The 26,924-nt window shown below is 52.9% G+C and overlaps 1 protein-coding gene across 2 annotated transcripts in view; it reads left to right on the plus strand.

Annotated features, from left to right (window-relative positions):
• Positions 1–13,628: 13,628 nt before the first annotated feature.
• Positions 13,629–26,924, plus strand: part of FBLN1 (fibulin 1) — a 91,034-nt gene continuing 77,738 nt past the window's right edge. For both annotated transcript variants that reach the window (XM_039462981.2, XM_039462982.2), the window contains exon 1: positions 13,629–13,788. In XM_039462981.2, the coding sequence (XP_039318915.2) occupies positions 13,710–13,788 (79 nt within the window). In that variant the 5' untranslated portion in view covers positions 13,629–13,709. The remainder of the gene's footprint in view (positions 13,789–26,924) is intronic.

Genomic DNA, 26,924 nt, shown 5'->3' on the forward strand with positions numbered 1-26,924 from the left:
CATGGAGAAACCCTGACTCTACTAAAAATACAAAAATTAGTGGGGTGTGGTGATGCATGCTTGTAATCCCAGCTACTCGGGAAGCTGAGGCAGGGGACCTGCTTGAACCTGGAAGGCAGAGGTTGTAGTGAGCTGATATCGCACTATTGTACTCCAGCCTGGGCTGTAAGAGTGAAACTCTGACTCAAAATTAAAATTAACCCCATTTCTACTTGAAATACAAAAACTAGCCAGGTGTAGTGGTGGGTACTTGTAGTCCCAGATACTCAGGAGGCTGATGCAGAAGAATTGCTTGAACCCAGGAGGTGGAGGTTGCAGTGAGCCGAGATTGCAGCACTGCACTCCAACTGAGTGACACAGTGAGACTCTGTCTCGAAAGAAAGAAAAAGAAAGAAAGAAAGAAAAAGAAGGAAAGACAATTTGAAGATTGTTGGTAAAGTAAAATAAAAATGTCTTCAAAGTTCACACATCTGAACTAAATTCGATAGGTCAGGTACTGTTTGCCAGATACTTTAAGGCCATAAACTGCTTCTGTGACTTCTATTAATGATAATTGTTTGCCTTGTCTGTTTATGGCCATTGGATTCTAGGTAAGGCCTGGAGAAATATGGAGTTAGTCTGGTTCCCTAGTTAGGCTAAGAGTCAGACACGATCTGCAGCTCCATCCTCGTCCTGAGCGCTGCAGTCCTGACATGGTTAAAACTGCTTGCTCACAGGGTTTTTCACCAAAAATAAAAGTTGCTAAGAGTTAACACTGTAACATGTACTTGAGACTACCTAGATTAGTCTGTTCTCAAACTACTAATAAAGATATACCCCAAACTGGGTAATTTATAAAGGAAAGAGGTTTACTGGACTCACAGCACCACATGGCTGAGAAGGCCTCACAATCATGGTAGAAGGTGAAGGAAGATCAAAGGCACGTCTTACATGGCAGCAGGCAAGAGAGAAAGAGAGCCAAGCAAAAGGGGAAACTCCTTATTAAAACCATCAGATCTCGTGAGACTTATTCACCACCACAACAACAGTATGGGGAAACCACTCCCTTGATTCAATTATCTCCCGCCAGGCCCCTCCCACAACACATGGGAATTATGGGAGCTACAATTCCAGATGAGATTTGGGTGGGGACACAGCCAAACGTATCACTATTGGAGGAAGAGTTTAGGTGCAAAGTATAGAAGGAAAGTTGAATGTATTTTCGGTGGGAGGTTAGAAGGCGGCATGGGAATATGGTTTTTGTTGAAGCGGTGATCCCCTCACCTTTGTGGTTTCGTGGAAGTCCATTTTTCCACAGACAGGGGACTGGGGGGATGGTTTTGGGATGAAACTGTTCCACCTCAGATCATTAAGCATTAGATTCTCATAAGGAGTGCCCAACCTAGATCCCTCGCATGCTCAGTTCACCATAGGGCTCATGCTCCTGTAAGAATCTGCTGCTGCTGCTGATCTCACAAGAGCTGGAGCTTGGCGGTAATGCCCGCTTGCCTGCCACTCACCTCCTGCTGTGTGGCCTGGTTCCCAACAGGCCACAGACCAATACCCATCCTTGGCCCGGAGGTTGGGACCCTAGGTTAAAGGGAATGTAATCTTGTCGAGTTCAGAGGGTTTTAAGGATTGGCCTAACCTCAAAGAGTAATGGGACACAACTGAAGGTTTAAGCAAGTTGAAAAGGGTTTGCGAAGGGTTAATCTTGTAAAAAGTTCTGTGGGTATAAGGAGGTTGGCTAAGATACAAAGGGGATTATTTAGTTTTTCCATCGGCTGGGCATTGAAATAAAAGCACACCAGTGCAGAGCCAGAATCTGGGACCATGCGTCTGAATAACAGTTTTCTTAAGAAATTGATCTGTTTAAGAGAAAACTGTAAACAGTTATTAAGAGGTTTATGGAAATGTTACCTTATGATGAAACTAATTAAGACTGTGCAGGTTTGTGGATAAGGTTTTATTAATAATTGGATTTAACAATAATACAGCAATGCCAAAGTGAAATCAGTTTTCCTCTTTTAAAGAGGACATTTATGTAATATTAAAAAATAATGAAAGATTTTTGCTTACCTTTTAATAACAGGAAAAGGAGAGGGAGGAGACAGATTCAGTTGACTTCATGTTGTCTTTATTGTAACCGTTTGGGAAGTTGAGCGTTCCCTCTATCAGCAGGTAAAGATGTTTCAAACAACCCAAGGGCAGAACAACCTCATAGGCACAATGACCTCTTCCTCAAGTAGCCCCCACAACCCTATAAAACTTCCCTCCAGCCCCTGCTTTTCTACAGGCAGCCCCTTCTCTGCTGCACTGTCTATTGCAATCTTGCAACGTATTTTCATATCTTCTCTCTCTCTCTCTCTCTCTCTCTCTCTCTCTCTCTCTTTTTTTTTAAGACAGAGTTTCCCTCTGTTGCCCAGGCTGGAGTGCAGTGGTATGATCTCAGCTCACTGCAACCTCTGCCTCCCAGGTTCAAGTGACTTTCCTGCCTCAGTCTCTTGAGTAGCTGGAATTACAGGTGCACACCATCACACCAGCTAATCTTTGTATTTTTAGTAGAGATGGGGTTTTACAATGTTGGCCAGGCTGGTCTCGAACTCCTGACCTCAGGTGATCCACTTGCCTCAGCCTCCCAAAGTGCCGGGATTACAGGCATGAGCTGCTGTGTCCGGCCTATATCTTCTCTTATAAATATGCCTTTCTTTATCTACAACTGTCTTGGTAAATTCCTTTACCACCTGAGACACTGGCCCTAGCTAACTGCTCCCCAGGACACCTGCTCCTTTTCACCACTGGCTCCCACGACAAAGTCAGGGGTGGGCATATTAGATGCCTGGCCTTGGTCCTAGGCCAGCACCCCAGATTTAAGGGAGGCTGGTGGGGAAGAAGCGAGAATTTTGTTTCTGTAGTGGAAAGAAAGTGGGGTCTCCTAATGAAGTTCTGAAGTGGTAATCCTCAAACATAGGAAGAAAAAGAAAGACATCCTTTAGAATCCCACTTCACTGTTCTGAGATCACTATTTCTAAGCAATAGGTATGGCTCATTATAGAAGAAATGCAAATCTTCCCTGAAACAAACAAAAACCCTCACAAAAGGATGTCCCAGTTTCCACTGATGCCCCAGGTTATGGGGCAGTTTTTCAAGAACTCCTTTGATGAGGGTTCTCTCATTTTGCCAAAATGAGAGACAAACAAAATTGCATTTCCTTGAGCCACAGACTGGTGTTGTGTAGTTCTGTTTCTTCAACGCGAGGACCCATGCCGGACCCATGCTTCACTCTTTCGGCTACTCACCTTTTCCAGCTCGGCTAACCATTAGAGAGCCCTGAATGGCACTCTCCCTGCCCCCAGGGTTAGGATCCTACTAGCTTTTTTGTTTCTGGGCCTTTGTTCCTGTGGCAAAGGAACTTCAGTCTTTAAAGCATAGTACGAGTATGGAACTCAGGAACTATGGTGTGTAATTTTTTTTTTTTCAGTAGGGAGTTTATTTGGGTCCCGTTCAAGGACTACAATGTGGGAGCATCAATTCAAGTTGCCCTGGATCAATGCTCCCAGGAACCGTATTTTAACAGAAATATAAATGACGTTCATTTTGTTTGAACTGACCTGATCTATAGCGTCCCAGGACAGCAGAGGTTCTGGAATGTTCTGGAATGTTGTGCTCTCCCGCTCCTTCCTTCCCTGGTTCACACCTAGTTACCATGTCCGAGATCAGGTCAGGCACGATGGCTCACGCCTGTAATCCTAGCACTTTGGGAGGCCGAGGCGGGCGGATCATCTGCAGTCAAGAGTTCGAGACCAGCCTGGCCAACAGGGTGGAACACCGTCTCCACCAAAAACACAAAAATTAGCCAGGCATGGTAGCGCACACCTGTAATCCCAGCTACTGGAGAGGCTGAGGCAGGAGAATCACTGGAACCCGGGAGGCAGAGGCTGCGGTGAGCCGACATCGCACCACTTCACTCTAGCCTGGTGGCCGAGCAAGACTCTTGTCTCAAATAAAACAAAAAAGCAAAAGGGAAGAACTACAGTGTCCCAGATCACAGACACGGAATTCCTTCTGTAAAGGCTATTGCCGACTTTAAAATGAGGAAACTGAGGCCGGCATAAGAAAATTAAAAGCCAATTTATTCAGCCCCCTGTGGGGAGGTTCCATGGTCAGGGAAGTCACGTGCAGCTTCCCGCGGCCTGGGGTTTTATAGCGAGTGTCTTGATTGGTTACGAGGTGTCTTGATAGCGAGTGTCTTGATTGGTTATGGGGTGTCTTGATTGGTTATGAGGGAACAGCACGTGGTTGGGGCAAGCTGCTATTGGTAGGTAGGCGGGATTTCCGGTGAGCGGGCTGCCCGGGGGGGCGTGGCACCTGGACGGAGCAAAATGCTATTGGGCAGGTTTTGGCGGGACTTCTTTTAAATTTTGGCGGGTTATTTATTTATTTATTTATTTTTTTAAACGGCGGGCTTGGTGCAGGGCGCGGAGTGGTGACGTAGTTTTCAGGCGCGGAGAGGGATGGGCGTGTCCGAGCTCCCGGCGGGGAAACCAGCCTTACACCTTTCCGTCAAGTCTCCAGCGGTACTAGTTTGTTTAGGCTGCCGTAAGGCAGGACCACAGACGGATGATTAAACAACTGAAATTTACTGTAGAGGCTAAATCCAAAATCAAGGGGCCGGAGGGGTTGGTTTCTCCGGGGGCCTCTCTCCTTGGTTTGCAGACAGCTGTGTTTCTCCCTGTGTTCTCACGTGGTCTACTCTGCTCGTGTGTGTCTGTGTGTCTGTGTCCTAACCTCTTCTTTTTATAATCCTTGTCCTGCATTAGGGAGGGCCCACTCACATGACCTCTGCAGAGACCCCGTCTCCAAACACAGGCACATTCTGAAGGACTAGGGTTAGGATTTTTTTTTTTTTTTTTTTGAGACGGAGTTTCGCTCTTGTTACCCAGGCTGGAGTGCAATGGCGCGATCTCGGCTCACCGCAACCTCCGCCTCCTGGGTTCAGGCAATTCTCCTGCCTCAGCCTCCTGAGTAGCTGGGACTACAGGCACGCACCACCATGCCCAGCTAATTTTTTGTATTTTTAGTAGAGACGGGGTTTCACCATGTTGACCAGGTTGGTCTCGATCTCTTGACCTCGTGATCCACCCGCCTCTGCCTTCCAAAGTGGTGGGATGACAGGCGTGAGCCACCGCGTCCAGCAGGGTTAGGATTTTAACAGATGAATTTGCAGGAGACACAGTTCAGCTCCTAACACAAAGCCATCATTTGGCAGTGTGCTGAGTGGCACTGTGTGGTAGTGAAAAATGGCTCTGGTCCCAGGCATGCCTGGGTTGCATCCTGGCCCCGCCATGGTCCCTGGGAAGCTGGCTGTTTCCGCGATGATCCTGCCTCCCTTGTAAGGAGACAGGAGAGCATGCGTCTCTCACGGCTGGCTGTGTAAGTGAAATGACACCAAAGGCCTGGCACATGCCGGGGGATCCGACACATGGAAATTAACATCCTTAGATAGAAGTGCAAGACGAGCCCCCAGCAGGAAGCTGAGAGGGCAGCTGGCTTCTGCCAAATTCCTTTTTTTATTTTTTGAGATGGAGTCTTGTTCTGTCATTCAGGCTGGAGTGCAATGGTGTGATCTCAGCTCACTGCAACCTCTGTGTCTCTGGTTCAAGTGATTATTCTGCTTCAGCCTCCTGAGCAGTTGGGACTACAGGCATGTGCCACCATGCCAAACTAGTTTTTTATATTTTTAGTAGAGATGGGGTTTCACCATGTTGGTCAGGCTGGTCTCAAACTCCTGACTTCAGTGATCTGCCTGCCTCAGCCTCCCAAAGTGCTGGGATTACAGGAACGAGCCACCGTGCCCAGCATAAACTCTTAACCCTTTCTGAGGCCTTTGGGATAGGACCACTGCCTACTGTCCACCACTCCTGTGGCGGCCCCACCCACCTGTCAGCTCCTCCTCTGATCACCCCATCCCCAACCTCTGCTGAACGACACCCACTACTTGAACCCAGCATCCAACCTGTACTCAGCCTGCTCCCTTATCTGGGATGTTTGTCACCTTCCCTGAGGCCACTTCTCCTTGCCCTGAACCTAACCCCTACTCACCCTGTAGACTGTGACCCTGCCAGTGTTGGGTCACCTCCTCCAAAAAGCCTTTTCCCTCCCTTCCTTCCTTTTTCTTTTTCTTTCTTTCTCTCTTTCTGTCCCTCACTCCCTCCCTTTCTTTCTTCCTTACCTCCCTCCCTCCCTCCTTTCTCTCTCTCTCTCTCTCTCTCTCCCCCCCCCCCCAGGCTGGAGTGCAGCGGTATGATCTTGGTTCACTGCAGCCTCTGCCTCTCAAGTTCAAGTGATCCTCCCACCTCAGCCTCCTGGGTAGCTAGGATTATAGGCGTGTGCCACCATGCTCGGCTATTTTTTTGTATTTTTTAGTAGAAAGGGGGTTTCACCATGTTGTCCAGGCTGGTGTCGAACTCCTGACCTCAAGTGATCTGCCCATCTTGGCCTCCCAAAGTGCTGGGAGCCACTGCACCCAGCCAGGAATCCTTCTTTGACCCCTTCCTCGGTGCTTCCTCAACCTCCAGGGCTTCCCCCATCACCACCTGCCCTGAGGACATGGGGTTGTCACTGGAGGAGGAGTCCCAGGAAAACATGGCGTGAGTCTGAGGTGCCCTGAATAGGACCGTCACAGAGCAGTCACTTCACACCCATTTATTGTGAGAATGAACACAACATTCTGGAACATGTTTGTATTAGTCCATTTTCCTACTGCTACAAAGACGTACCCAAGACTGTAATTTGTAAAGGAAAGAGATTTAACTGATTCACAGTTCTGCATGTCTGGGGAGGCCTCAGGAAACTTACAATCATGGCAGAAAGCAAGAGAAGCAAGGCACCTTTTTCACAAAGATGCAGGTGCCAAGTGAAGCGGGAAGAGCCCTTCCCTTATAAAATCGTCAGATCTTCTGGGGTGAGGTGGCTCACTCCTGTAGTCCCAGCACTTTGGGAGGCAGAGGCGGGTGGATCCCTTGAGGGCAGGAGCTCAAGACCCACCTGGCCAACATAGTGAAACCCCATCTCTACTAAAAATACAAAAATTAGCTGGGCATGGTGGCTCACTCCTGTAATCCCAGCTACGTGGGAGGCTGAAGCACGATAATCACTTGAACCCGGAAGGTGGAGGCTGTAGTGAGCTGAGATAGCACCACTGCACTCCAGTGTGGGCGACTGAACAGGACTCCGTCTCAAAAATAAATAAATAAATAAATAAAAATAAAATAAAATCATCAGATCTCATGAGAACTCACTATCACGAGAACAGCAGAGGGGAACAGCAGAGGGAGAAACCACCCCCATGATTCAATGACCTCCACCTGGTCTCTCCCTAAACCCCTGGGGATTACAATTCAAGATGAGGTTTGGGTGGGGACACAAATCTTGACCATATCAGCCTTGAATTGGGTGTCTCGCTGTGTGGGAGGCTGCGGGAGTTTGAGGAGGGAGCATCTCCAGGGGGCTGGGCAGAGCCTGTGGTTCTCCAAACTTTGTGTGTGTGGAATCACTGGAAATCTCTAGTTTTTGATAGCTCACTTACAAGCATGGAGTTCTTGTTGTATCTTATTGCTCTCGTCATGCCATTGCCCCGGGACCTTCCCAGGGAGGAAAAGCCTGAAGTGGAGGGGGAATGGACCCAGGAGTGGAGGTGGGTGGACCACAGCATGAGGCCAGCTCCTATGCCCGCAGATGGCAGTGTCTGGAAGGCCACACTGGGTGTCAGGGACTCTGCCACCTCTCTGAGCCAGTCTCCTCTGCTGTAATATGGAGAGAATACCTATCCCAGCAGTGACTGCCATGTAATGCATGGCACCGAGTCAAAGCACACAGCATTGCCAGCTGCTAGGATCGCCCTCTCCATTCATGCACCAACAAGAATTTACTGAGCATCAAAGATGTGCTGAAAACCCAGGGCACAGCAGAAAATGGGGCTGAGACTATCCCTGCCTTCAGGAAACCTGTAGACTAGTGGGCAGGGGAAAACATCAATACATTCTTAACAAAGAAATAAAGGAATACGAAGGAGGGTATGTGTCCTAAAGAGGTGGGCGGGTGTAGGGCACCAAGGCGCAGGGACTTGGTCAGCATGATGGGCAGGAAAGGCTCTCTGCACAGGTGGCATCTTGGCTGAGACTTGAAGGACAGGAAGGAGTCTGGTTGAGCCAAGAGGCAAAGAAGGGAGGCTGGAGCTTGGGTGTTCTAGGAGCCCTGCAAAGGTCGGGGGGTGCTGCAGGAGTGAAAGGGACTCGAGGCTGAGATGCCCCTGGAGGGGGGAGCAGAGACTAGGGCAGCTGCTGCTCTCAAAAAGCCAGGAGAGGGAGCGGGCGGGGCATAGCAGCAGCAGCACCACGTGCAGAACCAACGGACGCTTTCGCGTCGGAGGCTGGGTGGTGTCAAAGCCATCTGTATCTTAGTTCAGGGAAAAACAGCCCACGCCTGCCAGTAATGATCTTTCAAACACATGGAGGGCCATTTGTTATCAGGGGAGAGGGACCTGCTGTTCTGCTCCTGGGAGATGGAAAGAAGCTGGACTCACAGCAGGACATAATGAATGACTTCCTGCTTGGAGCAGACTCCTTGGGGTGTGTGTCATTGTCTTGCCCATGACCCAGGGATTAAAGGGTGAGGGAGCCTCCCTGGCCCCTAAATCCCCTAGTGGAACTTTTCCAAAGACCAGTTTCATTTTTTGCAAACTACAAGCAAATCTGCTGCTCATCAAGTCTCTTGACTCTTACATAAAAACTCCGGGAGAGCTGGGTGCAGTGGCTCACACCTGTAATCCCAGGACTTCGGGAGGCTGAGGCGGGTGGATCACGAGGTCAAGAGATCGAGACCATCCTGGTCAACATGGTGAAACCCCGTCTCTACTAAAGATACAAAAAATTAGCTGGGCATGATGACGCAAACCTGTAATCCCAGCTACTCAGGAGGCTGAGGCAGGAGAATAGTTTGAGCCAGGGAGGCGGAGGTTGCGGTGAGCCGAGATCGCACCATTACGCTCCAGCCTGGGTGACGAGCGAAACTCCATCTCAGAAAAGAAAAAAGAAAAAGAAAAAAGATTAGGGAGAAAGACGACATAATTTAATGCCAGAAATAGCCACGTCTCTCCCAATAAAATGGTGGACTGTCTGTGGTCGGGAAACAAGAACCGTGTAATCATAATTTGATCATAATTTGAATTTTGTTTGGTTGCCAAGAAACTCGAGGTCAGGCTGAGGGGCATGCGGTAACTGTATGTCTCTAAGTTTTGGCCCAGTTTCCTCCCTGACTCAATTGTTTCCTAAAACAAAAAACAAAAACAAAAACTTTTCACTAGTCAAACACACCATCCACTTTCCTTGAGTTTCCTTTTAGTCTTTAGCCACAGGAATACAGCTTTTACACAGTCCTCACTGCACATTCTATTTCTTCACATAATATTAGTTCACAAATACCATATTTCTATTTATGTATCCTATTCTGCCTTTTCAGCAATGGCACAATAGCCCACCGAGTCATGAAATATTGGTAGGGTTGAATCCAACTGTACATTCCATAAATGGGCAATTGTTGAACTCTGTTTTTTTCCTAGATTTTCGCTGTTTTAAATAATTCTGTTACAAAAATAAATGAGAAAAGGTTATCAAGGGAGTCATCAAAAGAGAAATCCAAACGGCTGGTAAGCACATGAGAAGGGTTCAGCCTCTCTGATGATTAAAAACATACTTTGAAACAAGATAAGAGTTTCTTTTCCCTGTGGAAATAGCTCAGATTAAACAAGAGAGTGACACAATGCTGGCTGGGAAGCGGAGACACCCACAGCTGCGGCGTCTCTCTCTGGACTGTGAATCTGGCAGTTTCCTGGTGCAGCACTTACTCTGCTAGGCCATCCATGCTGGAAGCCACAGAGGTACAGCTGAGCCTAGAGCACACAGGTTTCACGAAAGCATCCACCCTGCAAAGTTTCAATGACCAAAATGTCCCCTAATAGGAGAGTGAGTGGTTAAGCAAATGTGTATACGACTTTTAAACATATCCGCTCACTGGATATGTAATGAAGATTTCTTTTTTTTTTGAAACGGAGTTTCACTCTTGTTACCCAGGCTGGAGTGCAATGGCGCGATCTCGGCTCACCGCAACCTCCACCTCCTGGGTTCAGGCAATTCTGCCTCAGCCTCCTGAGTAGCTGGGATTACAGGCACGCGCCACCATGCCCAGCTAATTTTTTTTTTTTTTGTATTTTTAGTAGAGACGGGGTTTCACTATGTTGGCCAGGATGGTCTTGATCTCTTGACCTCATGATCCACCCGCCTCAGCCTCCCAAAGTGCTGGGATTACAGGCGTGAGCCACCGCGCCCGGCTTGTAATGAAGATTTCTAATAAGACAGGGAAATGGGCGGGGGGCACAGTGGCTCATGCCTGTAATCCCAGCACTTTGGGAGGCTGAGGCTGGTGGATCATGAGGTCAGGAGTTCAAGACCAGCCTGGCCAACCTGGTGAAACCCCTTATCTACTAAATATACAAAAAATAGCTGAGTATGCTGGTGTAATCCCAGCTACTCGGGAGGCTGAGGCAGGAGAATTACTTGAACTGGGACCTGGGAGGTGGATGTTGCAGTGAGCCGAGATCGTGCCACTGCACTGCAGCCTGGACTATAGAGGGAGACTCTGTCTCAAACAACAACAACAACAACAAAAACAAAACAAAACAGGGAAATGTTACAATACTACAGTGTTTAGTGAACAACAGAACCCTAGTTACGAAGGGAGTCAGAAGACCTCTATTCAAATAGAGGCGCTGCCAGCCTCTAGTTCTGAGACTCCTAGGTCTGAGACAGGGACTTTATTCGTTGCAGAAAAATAATAGCTGGAGTTTCAGCCTGATGATCACACAAGTTCCCTGTGTCTTCCAAGTCCCGGGGTCAGTGTGGGGTGGACAAGGCCAAGGGCCAGTACACACAATGGGCTTCATTACGCAGCAGAACACTGAGTTTGAGGAATTTACTGCTTTTATGGTAAACTTGTCTGGAGGGAGGTGGTGCCTCCTCCTTCGAGGTTGCTTGTTGCAAACACGACCCTGAGACATGGGTACAGAGCGACCAGGGCTTTGCATCTGGGGCATACTCAGCAAGAATGTGCAGGAATATCTAGGCCCATGATGGATTCTCCCCCCAACACCTGGCTGTAGCTCACCTGGACTACAAGAATCTCAGGGCTGTGATCTTCCAGTGGGCCTCTGAAAGCTGGCATGTGCTCAGAACCGGAGAACGGGGCCTAGAGTCAGTCTGGGTTTTGGGGTCTGAAGCATGCTTAGAAGCAGCCTGGTTCACCTCCTGCATTTTGCAGATAGGGAAACTGAGGCCCAGAAAGGGACTTGCCCAGAGCCAGACAGTGAATGAGGAGGGGGTCGGGACTGGTGCTCCCCTGCTCTGGTCCTGAGAGCACATCACTGTTGCCACCAGCACAGCAGCTAACAGCGATTAAATTAGAGTTTTCTCCATGGGGCTCACCTGATGGGAGTCAGCATCTCCTTCAATTTTCACGATCCTGCAAAATCCTAATCCTTGCCCCACGTGACACGTGAGGAAATCAGGTACCAAGAAGCCAAGTCAGGCGTCCCCAAACTACGGCCCGCGGGCCGCATGCAGCCCCCTGAGGCCATTTATCCGCCCCCCCGCCGCACTTCAGGAAGGGGCACCTCTTTCACTGGTGGTCAGTGAGAGGAGCACAGTATGTGGCAGCCCTCCAACGGTCTGAGGGACAGTGAACTGGCCCCCTGTGTAAAAAGTCTGGGGACGCCTGAGCCAAGTGCTCAGTGCCACAGAGCCAGAGTAGTGAGCTTGGATTGGAACCCAGGGGTCTGGCCTGAGGTTCAGTCTGTCCCAGGCTCAGTCAGGACCTCTAGCTGGTCCTGGGGGCTGGGAGAGGCCAGGTTTCCACCGCCCTCTCTCCTGGCTTCAGTTTATTTTCCCAGCTGCCGCAGGCTTGGCTCAGTCCTCGTCCCAGGAGTCCCTCTGCCTGCCTAGGGCAGTGTCGGTGCCCAGCTGAATGAAGGAGGGTCACCTCTTCCTGCTGTCCCTGTTTCCTCCTCCACTTCCTTCTCAGCTACCCACAGCACGGCCACTCCCTTCCCATCCCCAGAATGGCCGCCTGCTCCAACCCCAGTGAGACTTCTCAGTCCTAGCTTCACGGAGCACTGGGCCACACTGGGCAGTCCCAGCCAGAATCACTTTTTTTTTTTTTTTTTTTTTTTGAGATGGAGTCTTACTCTGTCACCCAGGCTGGAGTACAGTGGTGTGAGTACATCTTGGCTCACTGCAACCTCCACCTTGTGGGTTCAAGCAACTCTCCTGCCTCAGCCTCCTGAGTAGCTGGGACTACAGGTGTGCACCACTAAGTCTGGCTATTTTTTTTTTTTTCCCCCCGTAGAGACGAGGTTTCACCATGTTGGCCAGGCTGGTTTTGAGCTCCTAATCTTAGGCAATCCGCCCGCTTCGTCCTCCGAAAGTGCTGGGATTACAGGTGTGAACCACCGCCACCAACCTGTTCTTGCCTTTTACGTAAATACAATCATGCAGCGAGTGTTTCTTTGTGGCTGACTCTGCTACTCCTACTTAAGTCTGTGAGATTTACCCGTTATGTGAGGTGCGGATCATTCATTCCTGTTCAGTTTGCCCTGCTCTTCAGCCCCAGTACTCCACGCTATTCATCTGCCTTGATGAGGCTGGTTTTCCCAGTTGGAAGAATGATGAGTATGGGCGTTCTCCTACAAGTGGCTTCTGTCTTTTGGACACACGCGTATGCGTTTCTGTTGGGTGTAAGGCTGGGAGGGGCGTTGGTGGCTCAAGGGGTCCCTAGTGAAGTCACAGGAACGCCACTTCTAGCTCAGTGGTGTCCAACGAGTCTCACCTGGTTCCTCCGCATCGTCACCTGCACTATGTTGTCTTTCTGCTTTGGAAAATAAATCTACTTGCGGTCCCAAAGACTAATTCATCCTCAGTAACCCCCGTAGCCATGAAGTCCTATACAAGCAACTGGTCCCCGCAGGCCCAGCGCCAAGGCTGCCTCCCCTGCAACCTCGGCGACTTCCTGGGTCTCTCCCTCGGGCTCTGGTGTCCCGAGTGAGCCCAGCACCCGTAGGGATTTCGGTTGCCTGCTGGCCCGGCCCAACTGTCCCTGTCTCCGAGGGCAGAGTCGGGTCCCACCCCGGGACACGCCTGGAGTCAGCCGCCGACCTGCAGCCTCCAGGCCCAGGGTGCCGGCTCGGCGGTGGGCCGGTCCCTGTCCCTCTACCTCCAAGTCCAGGCCGGGGTCCCAGCTGCTCCGCGCAGAGTCGGGCGGGGCTGACCTTTGATCCTGAGCCCGCCCCTCGAGAGGGGGTGGGGGGAGGAGGGGCTCGAGTTTCACGGGCAGCGGGGGGATCGGGCTGGGGGCATCCGGCCCGAAGGCGCCCCCTCTGCGCCCCCTCCGGGCACGTCTGGAGTCCAGGCCCCCGCCCCCAGCCGTGGGCGCGCGCCCCTCGCGGCCGGGGCGCGGGGAGGGAGGACCCGGAGACCCGCGGCCCCGCCTCCGCCGCGCCCTCTTCCCGGGCGGGATAATTGAACGGCGCGGCCCGGGCCCAGCGTTGGCTGCCGAGGCTCGGCCGGAGCGTGGAGCCCGCGCCTTTGTCCGCCGCCGCCCGCCCGCCCGCCCGCCCGCCGCCCATGGAGCGCGCCGCGCCGTCGCGCCGGGTCCCGCTGCCGCTGCTGCTGCTCGGCGGCCTCGCGCTGCTGGCGGCCGGAGGTAGGGTCCCCACCCTCCTCGCCCTCGGGCTCCCCGCGAGTGTTGGAACCACGGGGACCCGGAGCCCGTGCGCTGCCCTGCGCGGCGCCCCCTCCCCCACGGTCCGCTCAGGTCCCCGGCTCCTCCCCGGCCCGGGGACTTGGTTCCAAACCGGATTCCCCCACCTTTCAAACACACCGTTCTACCCCGGTCCTAGCAAATCCAGCAGTCTCCGGAGGCCCCACTCCGGGCGCTGGGGGTTCAGGGTGGGGGGGGCGCTGGTTGGGGGTGACCGAGGCCAGGGCGCCTGGCTCTTAGCGCCGGAGGCGCCCTCAGGTCTCTTTCCTCTCTGCTTCCCGCCTCCACCCCCAGGTAGGGGCTGTTGTGCCCAGCTTGCAGATGAGAAAACTGAGCCTGGAGGATGGGGAGCAGTCCTTTCCCCAGGACACACTAACAGTCCTGGAATACGGGATGGACGGGAAGAAATTAGAAAGTCAGGGAGCAGCCCGGAGGTTTGGGGGTCATAGCTGGGAGCGTGGAGGGGATGTGGCCTCCTTCCTGGGACACAGGGCCCAAGGCAGTGGTTCTGCCAGGCTCGATGCTCAGCGTGGACTGGGGACTGGTCACCACTTCAGTGGTGAGGGGTATGGAGTTTCCAATAGCAGATCTGATTGATGGCCCAGATCCCAGGCCCCCAACCCTGGGAGTGACAGCTCTCGAACGGTGCCCACCCAGCCTGCGCTTTTCTCCTCACTAACCCTCCGGGCCTGGTCCCTCGGGGGACCACCACGAGGTCCTCTGATCAGAGCAGCTGCTGGGCGCCAGAGCAAGGACCTGTGACCTCTCGGGCCACCAGCCACGGCCGGTACTCCTGGCGTCTTTGTTTCTCCAGTGGCCCAGGTCCAGGGCAGTGCCCTAGACCACCCTCAGACTCTGAATCCGGGTCTTAATCCTTGGTTTGAGGTCCTTTTAACCTTTGGTGACCGCCTTTGTTAGTCAAAAGGTCACTTGTCCCAACTAGTGCTCCCTGGGGGATTCCAGGAGGGGGGTTAAGGGGGCTGGAGGGGGAAGGGAGGCGGCTGGCTGAGCTCTGCGGAGCTGTCTTGACTGGCTCGCGGCAGCAGAGCCTCGTGGTTGTTGAGGCGGTGCTGGGCACGGCCTGGGCACCTCCTGGGGTTGGAGACCTGGTGGGGAGGCGCAGCGCTCAGTGTTGGCACCAGGAGCCTCCGCAGCCGCCGGAGGCTCCTTAGAGGACGTGGGGCTTGATGCGAGGAAGCGCAGGAAGCGGGCAAACAGCAGGCATCAGGCGGCTGGGCGGCTGCCAGCTGGAGGGAACACCCAGAGGGGCCCTGTGGTGGGTGGTGGGACATCCGAGACTCCTGTTGAGACCCCGATTGAATAGCTGAGGACGCTGAGGGCCTGAGAAGAGGCATGGCAAAACTCCGGCCCGGGGTCCCTGCGTTCCCTTTCACTGCTCTTTTCTGTCTACTGTTAGGGAACAGTTTCTCCCTGTGCGTTTGACTGAATGAACACCCCAGGATTGCAGGCCCGGGGTTGGGGGGGCTCTCTGCGCCGCTGCCGATCCTCCTCCACAGAGAAGTTTCTACCTGGAGGGGTATAAAAAAGCCGCCTCATTGCACACTTCGATAAAAACAGCTGGATGTCCTGTGGGCCTTTTGTTCCTTTCGGGGAGAAGTCTCTTTGAGTTTCAACCGGTTTCATTTGGTACAGTTTGGGAAGGGGTTTTTGAAGACTGCCTGGCTCCTCCTGTCTACAGCTGAGAGGCCCCCAAAACCCTGTGTCGACGGCCACGGGTGGCACCGCCCCTGCTCTCGGAGAGCCGTGGGGCCGCAGATGGCGAGCCTGTGAGCTGATCTGCAGAAACTGCTTTGGCCCCGGCCGCTCACATGGAGAAGGGCGCTGATCTTTCTTGCCAAGGGGCCGAGAGGAGCCGCCCGTCTGTCCTGAGCCTGTGGGTCCCACTGGGCTTTACTGAGAGCTGAGTGGGAGGGAGTAGAGAGGAGGAGGTGGTGGGAAAGACGACTGTGTTTTCTCCAAGGCTTTCTTGGCCTCTGACTGCAGCCGGGCAGCGTTTCCGACTGATTAAAAGAAAGTTGGGAGGGAGAACAAAGGCCGGGGAGGACTTGGCTTGGAAACATGCGGTCTGGAAGTTTCCCAGTCGGGAGGTGGGGGCCAGAGCACCAATGCATGAAGATGAGGCTCCATGCCGTGGGGGGCCGCGCTACCCCGCTCCTGGGCCTCCCCACGGGCCCCCAGCTCAGGGCTGCATTGGCCACCCTGTGAGGTGTGTGGACTCGTCTTCAGGCCCTGCAGGGCTCCTTGGCTACTGTGAGACGAGAAACCAGTTTGCAGCAGAGAAAGCCATGGGTGCGTTCGTGGTTTTCTCATTTGTAAAATGAAGAGAACAAAACCCACTTCTGAAGTTGCCTTGAGGATTAAGAGAAAGAGCATAGGATGGTGTCTACCGTGGCAGCTATGGTATTATTATTATTATTACTGAGACAGTTTCGCTCTTGTCTTCCTGGCTGAAATGCAATGGCATGATCTGATCTCAGCTCACTGCAACCTCTGCCTCCTGGGTTCAAGCAATTCTCCTGCCTTAGCCTCAAGTAGCTGGGATTGCAGGCGTGTACAATTAGTGTACAGCAAATTTTTGTATTTGTGTAGAGACGGGTTTTCACCCAGTTGGCCAGGCTGGTCTCAAACTCCTAACCTCAAGTGACCCACCTGCCTTGGCCTCCCAAAGTGCTGGGATTACCAGTGTGAGCCACCTCGACCGGCCGACAGTTGTATTATTAATATTAGCTATTATTCCCGTTGTCCCCTCCTCTAGGCAGTGCTGGCACTGGGGGCCTTCGCAGCACTTGGGGGTTCCCTGGAGGTTCCTTGGAGGAGACGGGGCTTGATGTGAGGGGAGCGCAGAAAGAGTGCGATTCTGCCAACATCCCAAAATCGTTTTCCCCAAGACGCCTGTGAACTTTCTTCTATGCTGAATTTCCCAGCCAGGCGCTGGGAAGGAGGCCCCAGGGCCACAGGACTGGCGGTTGTCACTGCCAAACCCGTGTTGGGAAAGGTGGCGTTCTGAGCCATTCATTCATTGATTCACTCAGGGATAGCTCAGTGCCAGGTGCTGCTCTATGTCTTGTGGATGTGGCAGGAAAGGAGAGAGACCCGGTTTTTCTCCCCATGCAATTCACGTTCCCTAGGAGATCCAGAAAAATGAACCGAGCCCTACTGGCAGAGTCAGTGAAGACTTCCTGGAGGAAGCATAGGCAAACTGGGACCGAAGGAGGAGAAGGCAGTGGCTAAATCTGTGGGTGGGGCTGGGGGGACGGGGAAAAGGGTGTTCCTGGCAGGGGGAATGGCAGGGCCAAAGGCCTGGAAGGAAGAGAAAACACGAGACTTCCAGGGAAACGTCCAGTTCTGCCCCTTCCTCTCCGCTAGGGGAGACTGCAGTGCTTAGGGGCTTCTCCAGCAGCTTTCCTGATCTGGCGAGACTAAGACTCTGAGCACTGGGCACCTGGGCAGGGCAGCTTTCCAGGTGAAGTTTATTACAACAGTTCTAAGAGGCACATGTTTTGCCAGCATATTTTATAGAACAAGATTTTTGTTTTGCAGAATAGCAGATCATAACAATTTGATGAATGAATCCTTGTGTAGGCCCCATATGGTTCCAGTTTCCTTGTGATGATCTCACATGTGGCCCCATAACTAAACAGGGTGGGAGGGGAATCACTGTGTCAACTTCTCCGGGATTGGAGATCCCCTCAGGCTGGAGGGGAGCTCAGGGCTGGCTAAGTCATCTGCTGCAAGTCACCCGGTGAGGAGCGGGGAGCGGGCCAGGCGGTGGGGAGGGAGGCTGGGCTCCACTGCCCATAACCCCCACAGGTCCTAACTAGAGGCTGGGGTGGGTGGGAGCGGGGTGCCTGTTGCCCTACCTGCCTGCAGGTTATTTGTGGGGTACTACACTGTGTGGAGCGAACATTAGGAGGGAGTTAGGAAGCTTTGTGTTCATCCCAATTCTGAAAGTGTTTAGAGGGATCTCGATGACACCCACAACCTCTCTGCTTTTCTTTCCTTCACTATGCGATGTTCGTGTCCAGGTAATGCAGGTGAAATGCTTTACATTTAGTAATGAATGTCATCTTCTCAGCAGCCCAACAAAATAGGTGATCCAGTGTTGTTTTGAACCAGTTTTATTTTCTTCTTCTTCCTTTTTTTTTTTTTTTTTTGAGACGGAGTTTCGCTCTTGTTACCCAGGCTGGAGTGCAATGGCGCGATCTCGGCTCACCGCAACCTCCGCCTCCTGGGTTCAGGCAATTCTCCTGCCTCAGCCTCCTGAGTAGCTGGGACTACAGGCGCGTGCCACTGTGCTCGGCTAATTTTTTTGTATGTTTAGTAGAGACGGGATTTCACCATGTTGACCAGGATGGTCTCTATTTCTTGACCTCGTGATCCACCCACCTCAGCCTCCCAAAGTGCTGGGATTACAGGCATGGGCCACCGTGCCCGGCCTATTCTTCTTTTTGAGATGGAATCTCATTCTGCTGCCCAGACTGGAGTGCAGTGGCACGATCTCGGCTCACTGCAGCCTCCACCTGCTGGATTCAAACCATTCTTCTGCCTCAGCCTCTTGAGTAGCTGGGACTACAGGCCTGCACCACCACACCTGGCTAATTTTTATATTTTTAGTAGAGATGGAGTTTTACCATGTTGGCCAGACTGCTCTTGCGCTCCTGACTTCAAGTGATCTACCTGCCTCAGCCTCCCAAAGTGCTGAGGTTACCGTCTGAGCAACCGCACCCAGCCCTCTTTTTCCTTTTGGATGCCATCGCTCACTGGAGTGAAAATGTCCTGTAAGTTCGGCTCCCTGTGTGTGAAGTCTGGCTTCCTGTTTTGGCCTAGAACTCCTCTGTGGACCCACACAGCGCCATTCCTGAGAGCCACTGATGGGTGTGGCAGGTTGAGGATGGACACGCGACGCCTGTGCACCCCGTGGGCTCTCTTCACAGCATGGGCACTCGAGCACCTTTCCTGCCCCTCCCCTGCCTCGGTTTACCTGTTTTACCTTGCTGTGCCCTCACCTGCAAAGGAGGTGCTATCATTGTCCCCCCTCATCCACGAGGCGACACAGAGGCCCAGAGAGTGCAGGTAGCAAGCCTGCAGGAGCACAGCTGCTAAGTGGCAGCACTAGGATTTGAGCCTGGACAGCTCGGCCCTGACACTGAACAGCCTCACATATCTTTTTATTTATTTATTTATTTTTTGAGATGGAGTCTCGCACTGTCACCCAGGGTGGAGTGCAGTGGCTTGACCTCGGCCTACTGCAATCGCTCCGCTTCCCAGGTTCAAGAGATTCTCCTGCCTCAGCCTCCAAAGTAGCTGGGATTACAGGCACCTGCCACCACACCTGGCTAATTTTTTTTGTATTTTAGTAGAGATGGGGTTTCACTATGTTGGCCAGGCTGGTCTCAAACTCCTGACCTCATGATCTGCCCACCTTGGCCTCCCAAAGTACTGGGATTACAGGCGTGAGCCAACGCGCCTGTCCAGCCTCACATAGCTTTAGAAGACTTGAATCTTTAAGTCTGGTTCAGCGGGAAGCCTGTTTCCTTTGGAGACTGGTGGTGGGGCGTGTGTGAGCTTTAGAGTCAGAGCTGGATCTGAAGCCTGCCTCCGCCTTGGCTGCATGGCCTCGGGCAACTTGGTGATTCTCTCTTTGCCCCCGTTTCGTAGAATAGCTAGGATCACCTGAGATCATTTGTGCATTCATTCATTCCCGGACAGTTACTGAATGACTGCTCAGGGCAGGCATGGGAGCAGGATGCAGAATGAGACAGTGCCTGGCTCAGCCTCCTGGCACTAAGTACAGAGTTAATTATTTGTGCTAAGTGCTGGGAAGCTCAGGGTACAAAGAGACCATGCAAGAAATAAACATATTTGTCCCATCTGCATGTGTGTGCATTGGCGGTAGTTAGGGCGGACTTTCTGGAGGAGGGACCTTTGAGCTGGTGTGGCATGAACAGCCTGGCCTGAGGAGAACAAGGGTTCTGGGACCATCTAGCCTGTTACACTCCAGATTCCAAATGCCAGGTGCAGAGGGTGCATGACAGGTGACCAGAGGGGCGAGAGGAACACCAGGGGAGATGGGTCCTGGAAGGCCAGGAGGCCCTTGGGGCAGGGTGGGGTGTTGCAGAAGGAGGGGGATGGCCCTCTGTGCACTGGGCTGCTGCAGAAGGTTGCTGCCTGGGCCAGAGCTACCTGGAGGGAACTGTGGGGAGAAGGCTTCTTGCCTTCGCAGAGAGGTGCCTTCTGCTCCTTCTCTCTCGCTGCCTCCTCCCGGCTGGTTCTCCACCCAAGACCCCTGTCATCGCCATGACAGATGCTGGGAACAGGCTCAGCAGTGGACGCAGGCAGCTCTTGTGCTGGGGACAGGGCCGGGAGCCCTAAGAGCAGGCTCCAGTTTGCCCCGCTTCCTCCTGCAGAGGCCAACTGACCTTGAAGAGGGGCATGAGTCTGTCCTCATCCTGGTCCTGTAAGGGACGCAGGGACGTAGGCCAACCTGGCTGGATCCCCGCTGGCTTCCCAGGCGTGGAGGGGCAGGGCACACGCGCGGGGTTGGGCGGACTCTTGCGCAGTCCTGTTTGGTTGGAACTTTCCGCCAGGGTCTCTGTGGTTGGCCTCCCATTGCACTTCAGGCTTTTCGATTTCTCGGTTCTGGACACCAGTGGGGCCACTCCAAGTCTTTGCTGTAGCTTTAGACAATGCTGTGGGGCAGATGGGTAGAGCGGGGGCATGAGCCTTCTGGGTGGTGAGTCCAGGAGGCACACGGCCAAAGCATCAAGCTCCTGCCCTCTTTCAAATCTCACACCCTCAGCTGCCTCTGAGTTTTTGAGCTTGAGCAGAGGAAACCGAGGAAATGGAGGCTGGCTTCCGATCACAGGCCTTCTCTTCGTCCCCAGCTGTTCACGGAGCTTTGCCAGCTTTTCAGATATCCTCATTTGCCGGATGAGGATATTAAAATAAAAAAACACAGAAACCCAATCAATCACCATCTCATAGCATCACCACTTCGTAGAGGTAGGGGACATTTTAATGCACCAGATTTTGGAAGGACACAGTCTCCTACTAAAAGACAGCATTGCAGGTGGAATCGGGCCGGCTTTGTGGAAGTCCCTGGGTCCTGCTTTACTTTCACCCTATTTTGTTGCAACCCGGTGGAAATTGTGTCGAGCGATGCCCGTACACAGGGTGGGATTTGGGAAGCCTTCTCTTAACTGCAGGCCAAATCCTCCATTCAGTTTATAGATGAAGAAACTGAGGCCCAGACTTGGTCCAGGTGGGAAAACTCCCAACTGTGAGATCAGAAGCAGACTCCAGGCCTCCGGGTTCTCCAGTCCCTGGTCTCCCCAGCACCCCCGTCTCCCCACTGTGGCAGTCTGCACGACAGCAATCTGGATATTAAGATGCTAGTGGCTCACAGGCTGCGGGGAACGAGATCAGGCGTTGCCCAAAGCTTCTGTGATGTTCACAGCTAGCAGGCTGACATTCTAGAAGCTTCCACCCAAGGAGTGGCACAGAATCTCTCCAAGCACCTGTAGTCTTAGAGCACAGGGCCATATCCTTCCCAGGCGTCCCACGGCATAGTCCCCACGGGCCGTGTGACCTGAGTTTCTCTGTGTGCCTTGGAACACGGGGCATGCTGCTGGTCTGTGCCATAATCTGTATGGAGGTTTAACACACCCGGAAAAAATTTAGTTTTCCAGCTGTCCCAGGCAACAAATGATATCTGAGGCCTGTGAACTGCGCCATCTCTATCCGTCTGCACCAATTACTCCGGCAGGCACGCCTCTCTCCTGAACAGAGGTGGTAGACGTGGTGGCATGGTGGCCATCGGGCACCGTATCCTTTGGAGGAGTGTGTGGTTCCTTTGGAAAAGAATGTTCTCCTAAGCCTGGTGCAATAACTTTTCCTTTTGTTTAATTTTGAAGATTGTGTTTTTTCCTGTGGTCAGGGTGCTGATGGAAGCGCTTTTCCTGGATTATCTCATCAATCTTCCCCCATGGTTTTTTTTTTTTTTGGGTTTTTTTGTTTTTTTTTTTTTTTTTTTTTTGAGACAGTCTTGGTCTGTCACCAGGCTGGAGTGCAGTAGCGTGATCTTGGCTCACTGCAACCTCTGCCTCCCGGGTTCAAGCAATTCTCTCACCTCAGCCTCCTGAGTAGCTGGGATTTCAGGTGCCTACCACTATGCTCAGCTAATTTTTGTGTTTTTAGGAGCGATAGGGTTTCACTATGTTGGCCAGGCTGCTCTTGAGCTCCTGGCCTGAAGTGATCTGCCTGCCTTGACCTTCCAAAGTGCTGGGATTATAGGTGTGAGCCACAGCACCCAGCCTCTTCCCCCATTTTTACAGATGAAGGAAATGAGGCTTCCTGAGGCTTAGTTAGAGAAGGAGCCAGATTCAAGGCTGAGCAGTTTTAACCCACCCAGCGTTGCCTTTCCTGGGAACATTTGAGCTGAAGGTTTGCAAGATTTTGCGAGAGAGTTTCTCTTGTTTTATATCTAGTATTATACTTTGGATCTAACCCACAGGGTCTGGTGCAGGAGTCAGATGGACGCTGGTTGATTGAGGCTCCTTCTCAGAAACAATGGGAAACGGTCTGGGAGAGAAGATTCCAGGTCCCCGGAGGCCCTTCTTCTCCCTCAAGCCCCCATAGTCCAGTGATGGGGTGTCGAGTTTCTGGCGAGTGCCTTTTTGGCTTGGGTGGGTGTCCAGTGTGGGACTGGTAGTGTTTGGAGCTCAGAGCAGTGCACAGCTGTTGGTGGCTGGGGATGGAAGAAGCAGTCATGGCTTCAGTTGGTCCACGTTACCTTCCTGACTCACAGTGTTCCAGGCCTGCCCGGATGCCCTAGAGTTCGTGTACAAATGGCCTTGATTTTATACCCTTCTCAAGGTGTCAGGGTGGGTCTGACTGATTAGGCAGTTGGTTGGGTGCTGTCGACCCCTGCAGAACTCTTGGTACCCATGTGGCATGGAGTTGGCGTGGGGGATCTGTTAGCCCGAGTCTCCTGTTTGCCCCCACTCCAGCCTGACCGAGGGTCCTGGGCAGGCACCAAGAAGGCACCATGTCGGGTGGGACTTGATGAGTGGGCGTGTAGGAGCGTGAGGTGGGAGGTGCCTCTCTGGGCCTCGGATGGTCCCCTGCCTGTGTGATGGGGCAGTGAAGCTCAGGATCCCCCGTGTTTGGATATTTATGGTGACCCATCCCCAGGTAAATGAGCAACTGGAAGAGCCAGCAGGGGTGTGGGTGGCACAGCTAGGGTGGGGCTGGACCCCAGGCCCTTCTGCACCCCCATCTTCCCTCCCTCACAGGACACACAGGGAGCTCTGAGCCTCAGGGTGTTTTTATGCTTTTAGTTTTTTGGTTTGTTTTGAGACAGGGTCTTCCATTGTCCCCCAGGCTAGAGTGCAGTGGTGCAGTCATGGCCCACTGCAACCCTGGGCTCGAGCGATCCTCCCACCTCTGCCTTCCACAATGCTGGGATCATAGGCTTGGGATGCCATGCCTGGCCTTTTTTTTGCTGTTCTTTTTTTTTGAGACGGAGTTTCACTCTTGTTACCCAGGCTGGAGTGCAATGGCGCGATCTCGGCTCACCACAACCTCCGCCTCCCGGGTTCAGGCAATTCTCCTGCCTCAGCCTCCTGAGTAGCTGGGATTACAGGCACGCGCCACCATGCCCAGCTACTTTTTTGTATTTTTAGTAGAGACAGGGTTTCACCATGTTGACCAGGTTGGTCTCGATCTCTTGACCTCGTGATCCACCCGCCTCGGCCTCCCAAAGTGCTGGGATTACAGGCTTGAGCCACTGTGCCCGGCTTGCTGTTCTTTTAAAGTTGTTAAGTCATGTTTATTTTGGTTACAAAGTTGCAATCTCTTTTCTACTGAACATTGTAAGTCTCATTTGAAGTCTCAGCTTCCCATGTAAACCATTGCATACGCTGTACGGAACATTGTGAAATGCAATGTAAATGGATTGGCTTGACACTGTTGGGATTACTGCATGAAAACAACATTGATTGAAGAAGGTAAGTAAGTCAACGGGCGAACACCCGATTGCTTTCCTCAGGCAGGATGTGACAGGGTGGCCAACAAACACTAAATTATTTTGCTTTAAAAAGGTACTTTTTATCGTAGTGACATATGCATCACATAGGATTTGCCATTTTAACCATTGCCCCACCCCATAGGATTTGCCATTTTAACCATTGCCCCACCCCACCCCACCCCTTTTTTTTTTTTTTTTTTGGAGTTGGAGCCTCACCCTGTTGCCCAGGCTGGAGTTTAATGACGCACTCTTGGCTCACCGCAACCTCTGCCTCCCGGGTTCAAGCAATTTTCCTGCCTCAGCCTCCCGAGTAGCTGGGACTACAGGCGCGTGCCACTACGCCCAGCTAATTTTTTGTAGTTTCAGTAGAGACAGGGTTTCACTGTGTTAGCCAAGATGGTCTCGATCTGTTGACCTTGTGATCCACCCACCTTGGTCCCTGAAGTGCTGGGATTCCAGGCTTGAGCCACCACACCTGGCGCCTCATTTCTTCTGAGCAACGATAAGTTAATCCCCTTCGATTGTTTAATCCTCCAGCCACTGTTGACGGAGAGCTTTCTGTGTGCTTGGAACTTTATAAACTGCATGCCTCTTCTCAGCAACCCTGGGAAGACAGTGCAGGCCCTGTTTTCCTACGGGGAAAGCTGTGGTTCAGAGAGGCGATGCCGCCTGCCCAGGGTCACAGAGCAAAAAACTGCTGGAGCTGGGACTGGAACGCACGGCTGTTTGGCTCCAAAGCTGACACCCTTTCTACCCAGCTCTGCAGCTGCCATGGATACAAGGACAGGCGGCAGATCCTGCCCTCACAACGTTTGTGGCTACGAGAGTAAGGCAGGCGGGCAGGGCGCTGGAGGATGGGGAGATGTGGGCCAGGCATGGGCGGTGATGTGGGAACAGAGGGGCGCCCGGGCCGTTCAGGGTGGGCAGGCATGCAGCCAGAAGAGGGTGACGGGGCAGCCACAGGAGGCGGGCTAGGTCAGGAGATGGGCTGCAGGAGATGTGAGGGCAAAACTGCAGATGGGTGGCTGAGTGGGCCTGGCTGGAGAAGGGGTGAAGGGGGCGTGGGGACAGAGATGGGAACCGGGCTTGGCTGCATGGGGAGAGCAGCGTGGCTGTCAGGCCACATGCCCGGATCACATCGTGTTCATCCAGCAGCACGCCACAGCCATGTCTCATCTGTAGCAGATAAGGTCCTTGGCTTGGTGAATGCTTTTCTTAATGAATTCGAGCAAGAATGAATGAATGAATGGGAAAAATCAAGGTTATCCCCATGATAACGTGGCTGTCACTTCTGATGACTTCTACTTTGGTGCCTGGAGGCTTGCAACTCCAGACAATCTGATGTGAGCTCCAGCTCCTGGTGAATCTCACATTCACCCAACAGCATCATCGGGGAACGTGGAGAGGGGACAGCTGAGGTGGGGGATAGGCTGAGTGGTCAGGCCCCTGCAAACTGGTGGGCTTTGTGTGGGACAGACCTTCACCACTACCCACGCCCCTGCAGGACTCCTGTCAGCGTGGGGGAACCGGGTGAGAGTAAGAAGGGTGAGTCTACCTTGCACTGCAGAAAGCAGCTCTGAGTTTTCTGGAAGCCCCAGGGAAAAGGGAAAGCCCCAGAGTTGACACTGGGGGACATGGTTCTAGGTGCGACCCCTCCTCTGGCCACCTGGAATGGCGTGGCTTAGCCCCAGCTCAGTCATGCACTGACTCTACCCATTCTGGAATGTTTCTGGAAGTTTCTCCTCCTCCCTTGCTGAGAGCAGGATGGGGCATCTGAAGGTGGCATATTCTAGATGTGCTTACAGTGGCTGATGACCAGTAGGGTGGTTTAGAGAGGTGCTGCCTCACCCGGCAGACAGTAACCTTCACTCTGGGCCACCCCGAGGGCCCAGCCTGGAAGAAGAATGCATTCACGCAGAGCACCCACAGTTGTGTGTGGGGAAACGCTGCCAAGCCCCATGGGATTTACCCTCTAGGGGTTGGAAAGCCATTAGGAAGGAAACGTGGGGCTTCTTAAAGCCCAGTTTTGTAGTGTCCTGCTGAGAGGTGACCCTCTGCTCAGAGGCTGAGGCTGTCGGTGCTAATACTTTCTGACATGCGACTCCCTTAGACTGAGAGCCAAGTATGTGGGCACCTGACACCTGGCTGCTCCTTCCTTCAGGCACCATGGGGTCGTCTCCCTCTGTGAGCTGTGGGGCTGGCGGGGAGGGCGGTGCCCATTGGGGCTGTAGCCTAGGCTGGGGCATGGGGCACAAGGGCCTGTGTGCCCAGCTCATTCGGACTGTGGCCTGGCTGTGAGGGCGTGGGCTGGCTGCTTGGTGCCTGACCCTTTCTCACGAGTCTTCTCACAGGCCCCCATCTGTGTAGGAGAGGGGCCTTGTGGCAAGTCAAGGGCAGAAACCATCACCAGCCTCGGTTTCCTCATCTGTAGCTTGAGGCCCGTGTTCCCCCTCCCACCCTAAGATGAAAGGAGAAAACACAGTTGTGGGTTACAGAAGCTGGTCTAGAAATGTTGGCTATGAGGCCGGGCGCGGTGGCTCACGCCTGTAATCCCAGTACTTTGGGAGGCCAAGGCGGGCGGATCACCGAAGGTCAGGAGTTCGAAACCAGCCTGGCCCACATGGTGAAACCCCATTACTACTAAAAATGCAAACAATTAGCCAGGCATGGTGGTGGGCGCCTGTAATCCCAGCTACTCGGGAGGCCGAGGCAGGAGAATCACTTGAATCTGGGAGGTGGAGGTTGTATTGCGCCAAGATCATGCCATTGCACTCCAGCCTGGGTGACAGAGAGAGACTCCGTCTCAAAAAGCAAAAAAATCAGTTGGTATTTTTTCCTTCTTATTTGACTCAGCTCGTTGCATTTTGAACCCCTCCCTGTTTGCAGTCTGTTCTCTGGAAAGAGTCAGGCCGGTTGTTCCTGGCCCTGCCTTGCCTGCTGGCAGGAATGACCGGCGGCGTGGCCATACCTCTGTCAGCGGGGCCTGTCTTTCTTGCCCACCGGACTGTGAAGGCAGGGACCCTATCTGGAC

This window comes from Saimiri boliviensis, chromosome 21, assembly GCF_048565385.1.
Source record: "Saimiri boliviensis isolate mSaiBol1 chromosome 21, mSaiBol1.pri, whole genome shotgun sequence".
Lineage (NCBI taxonomy): Eukaryota > Metazoa > Chordata > Mammalia > Primates > Cebidae > Saimiri > Saimiri boliviensis.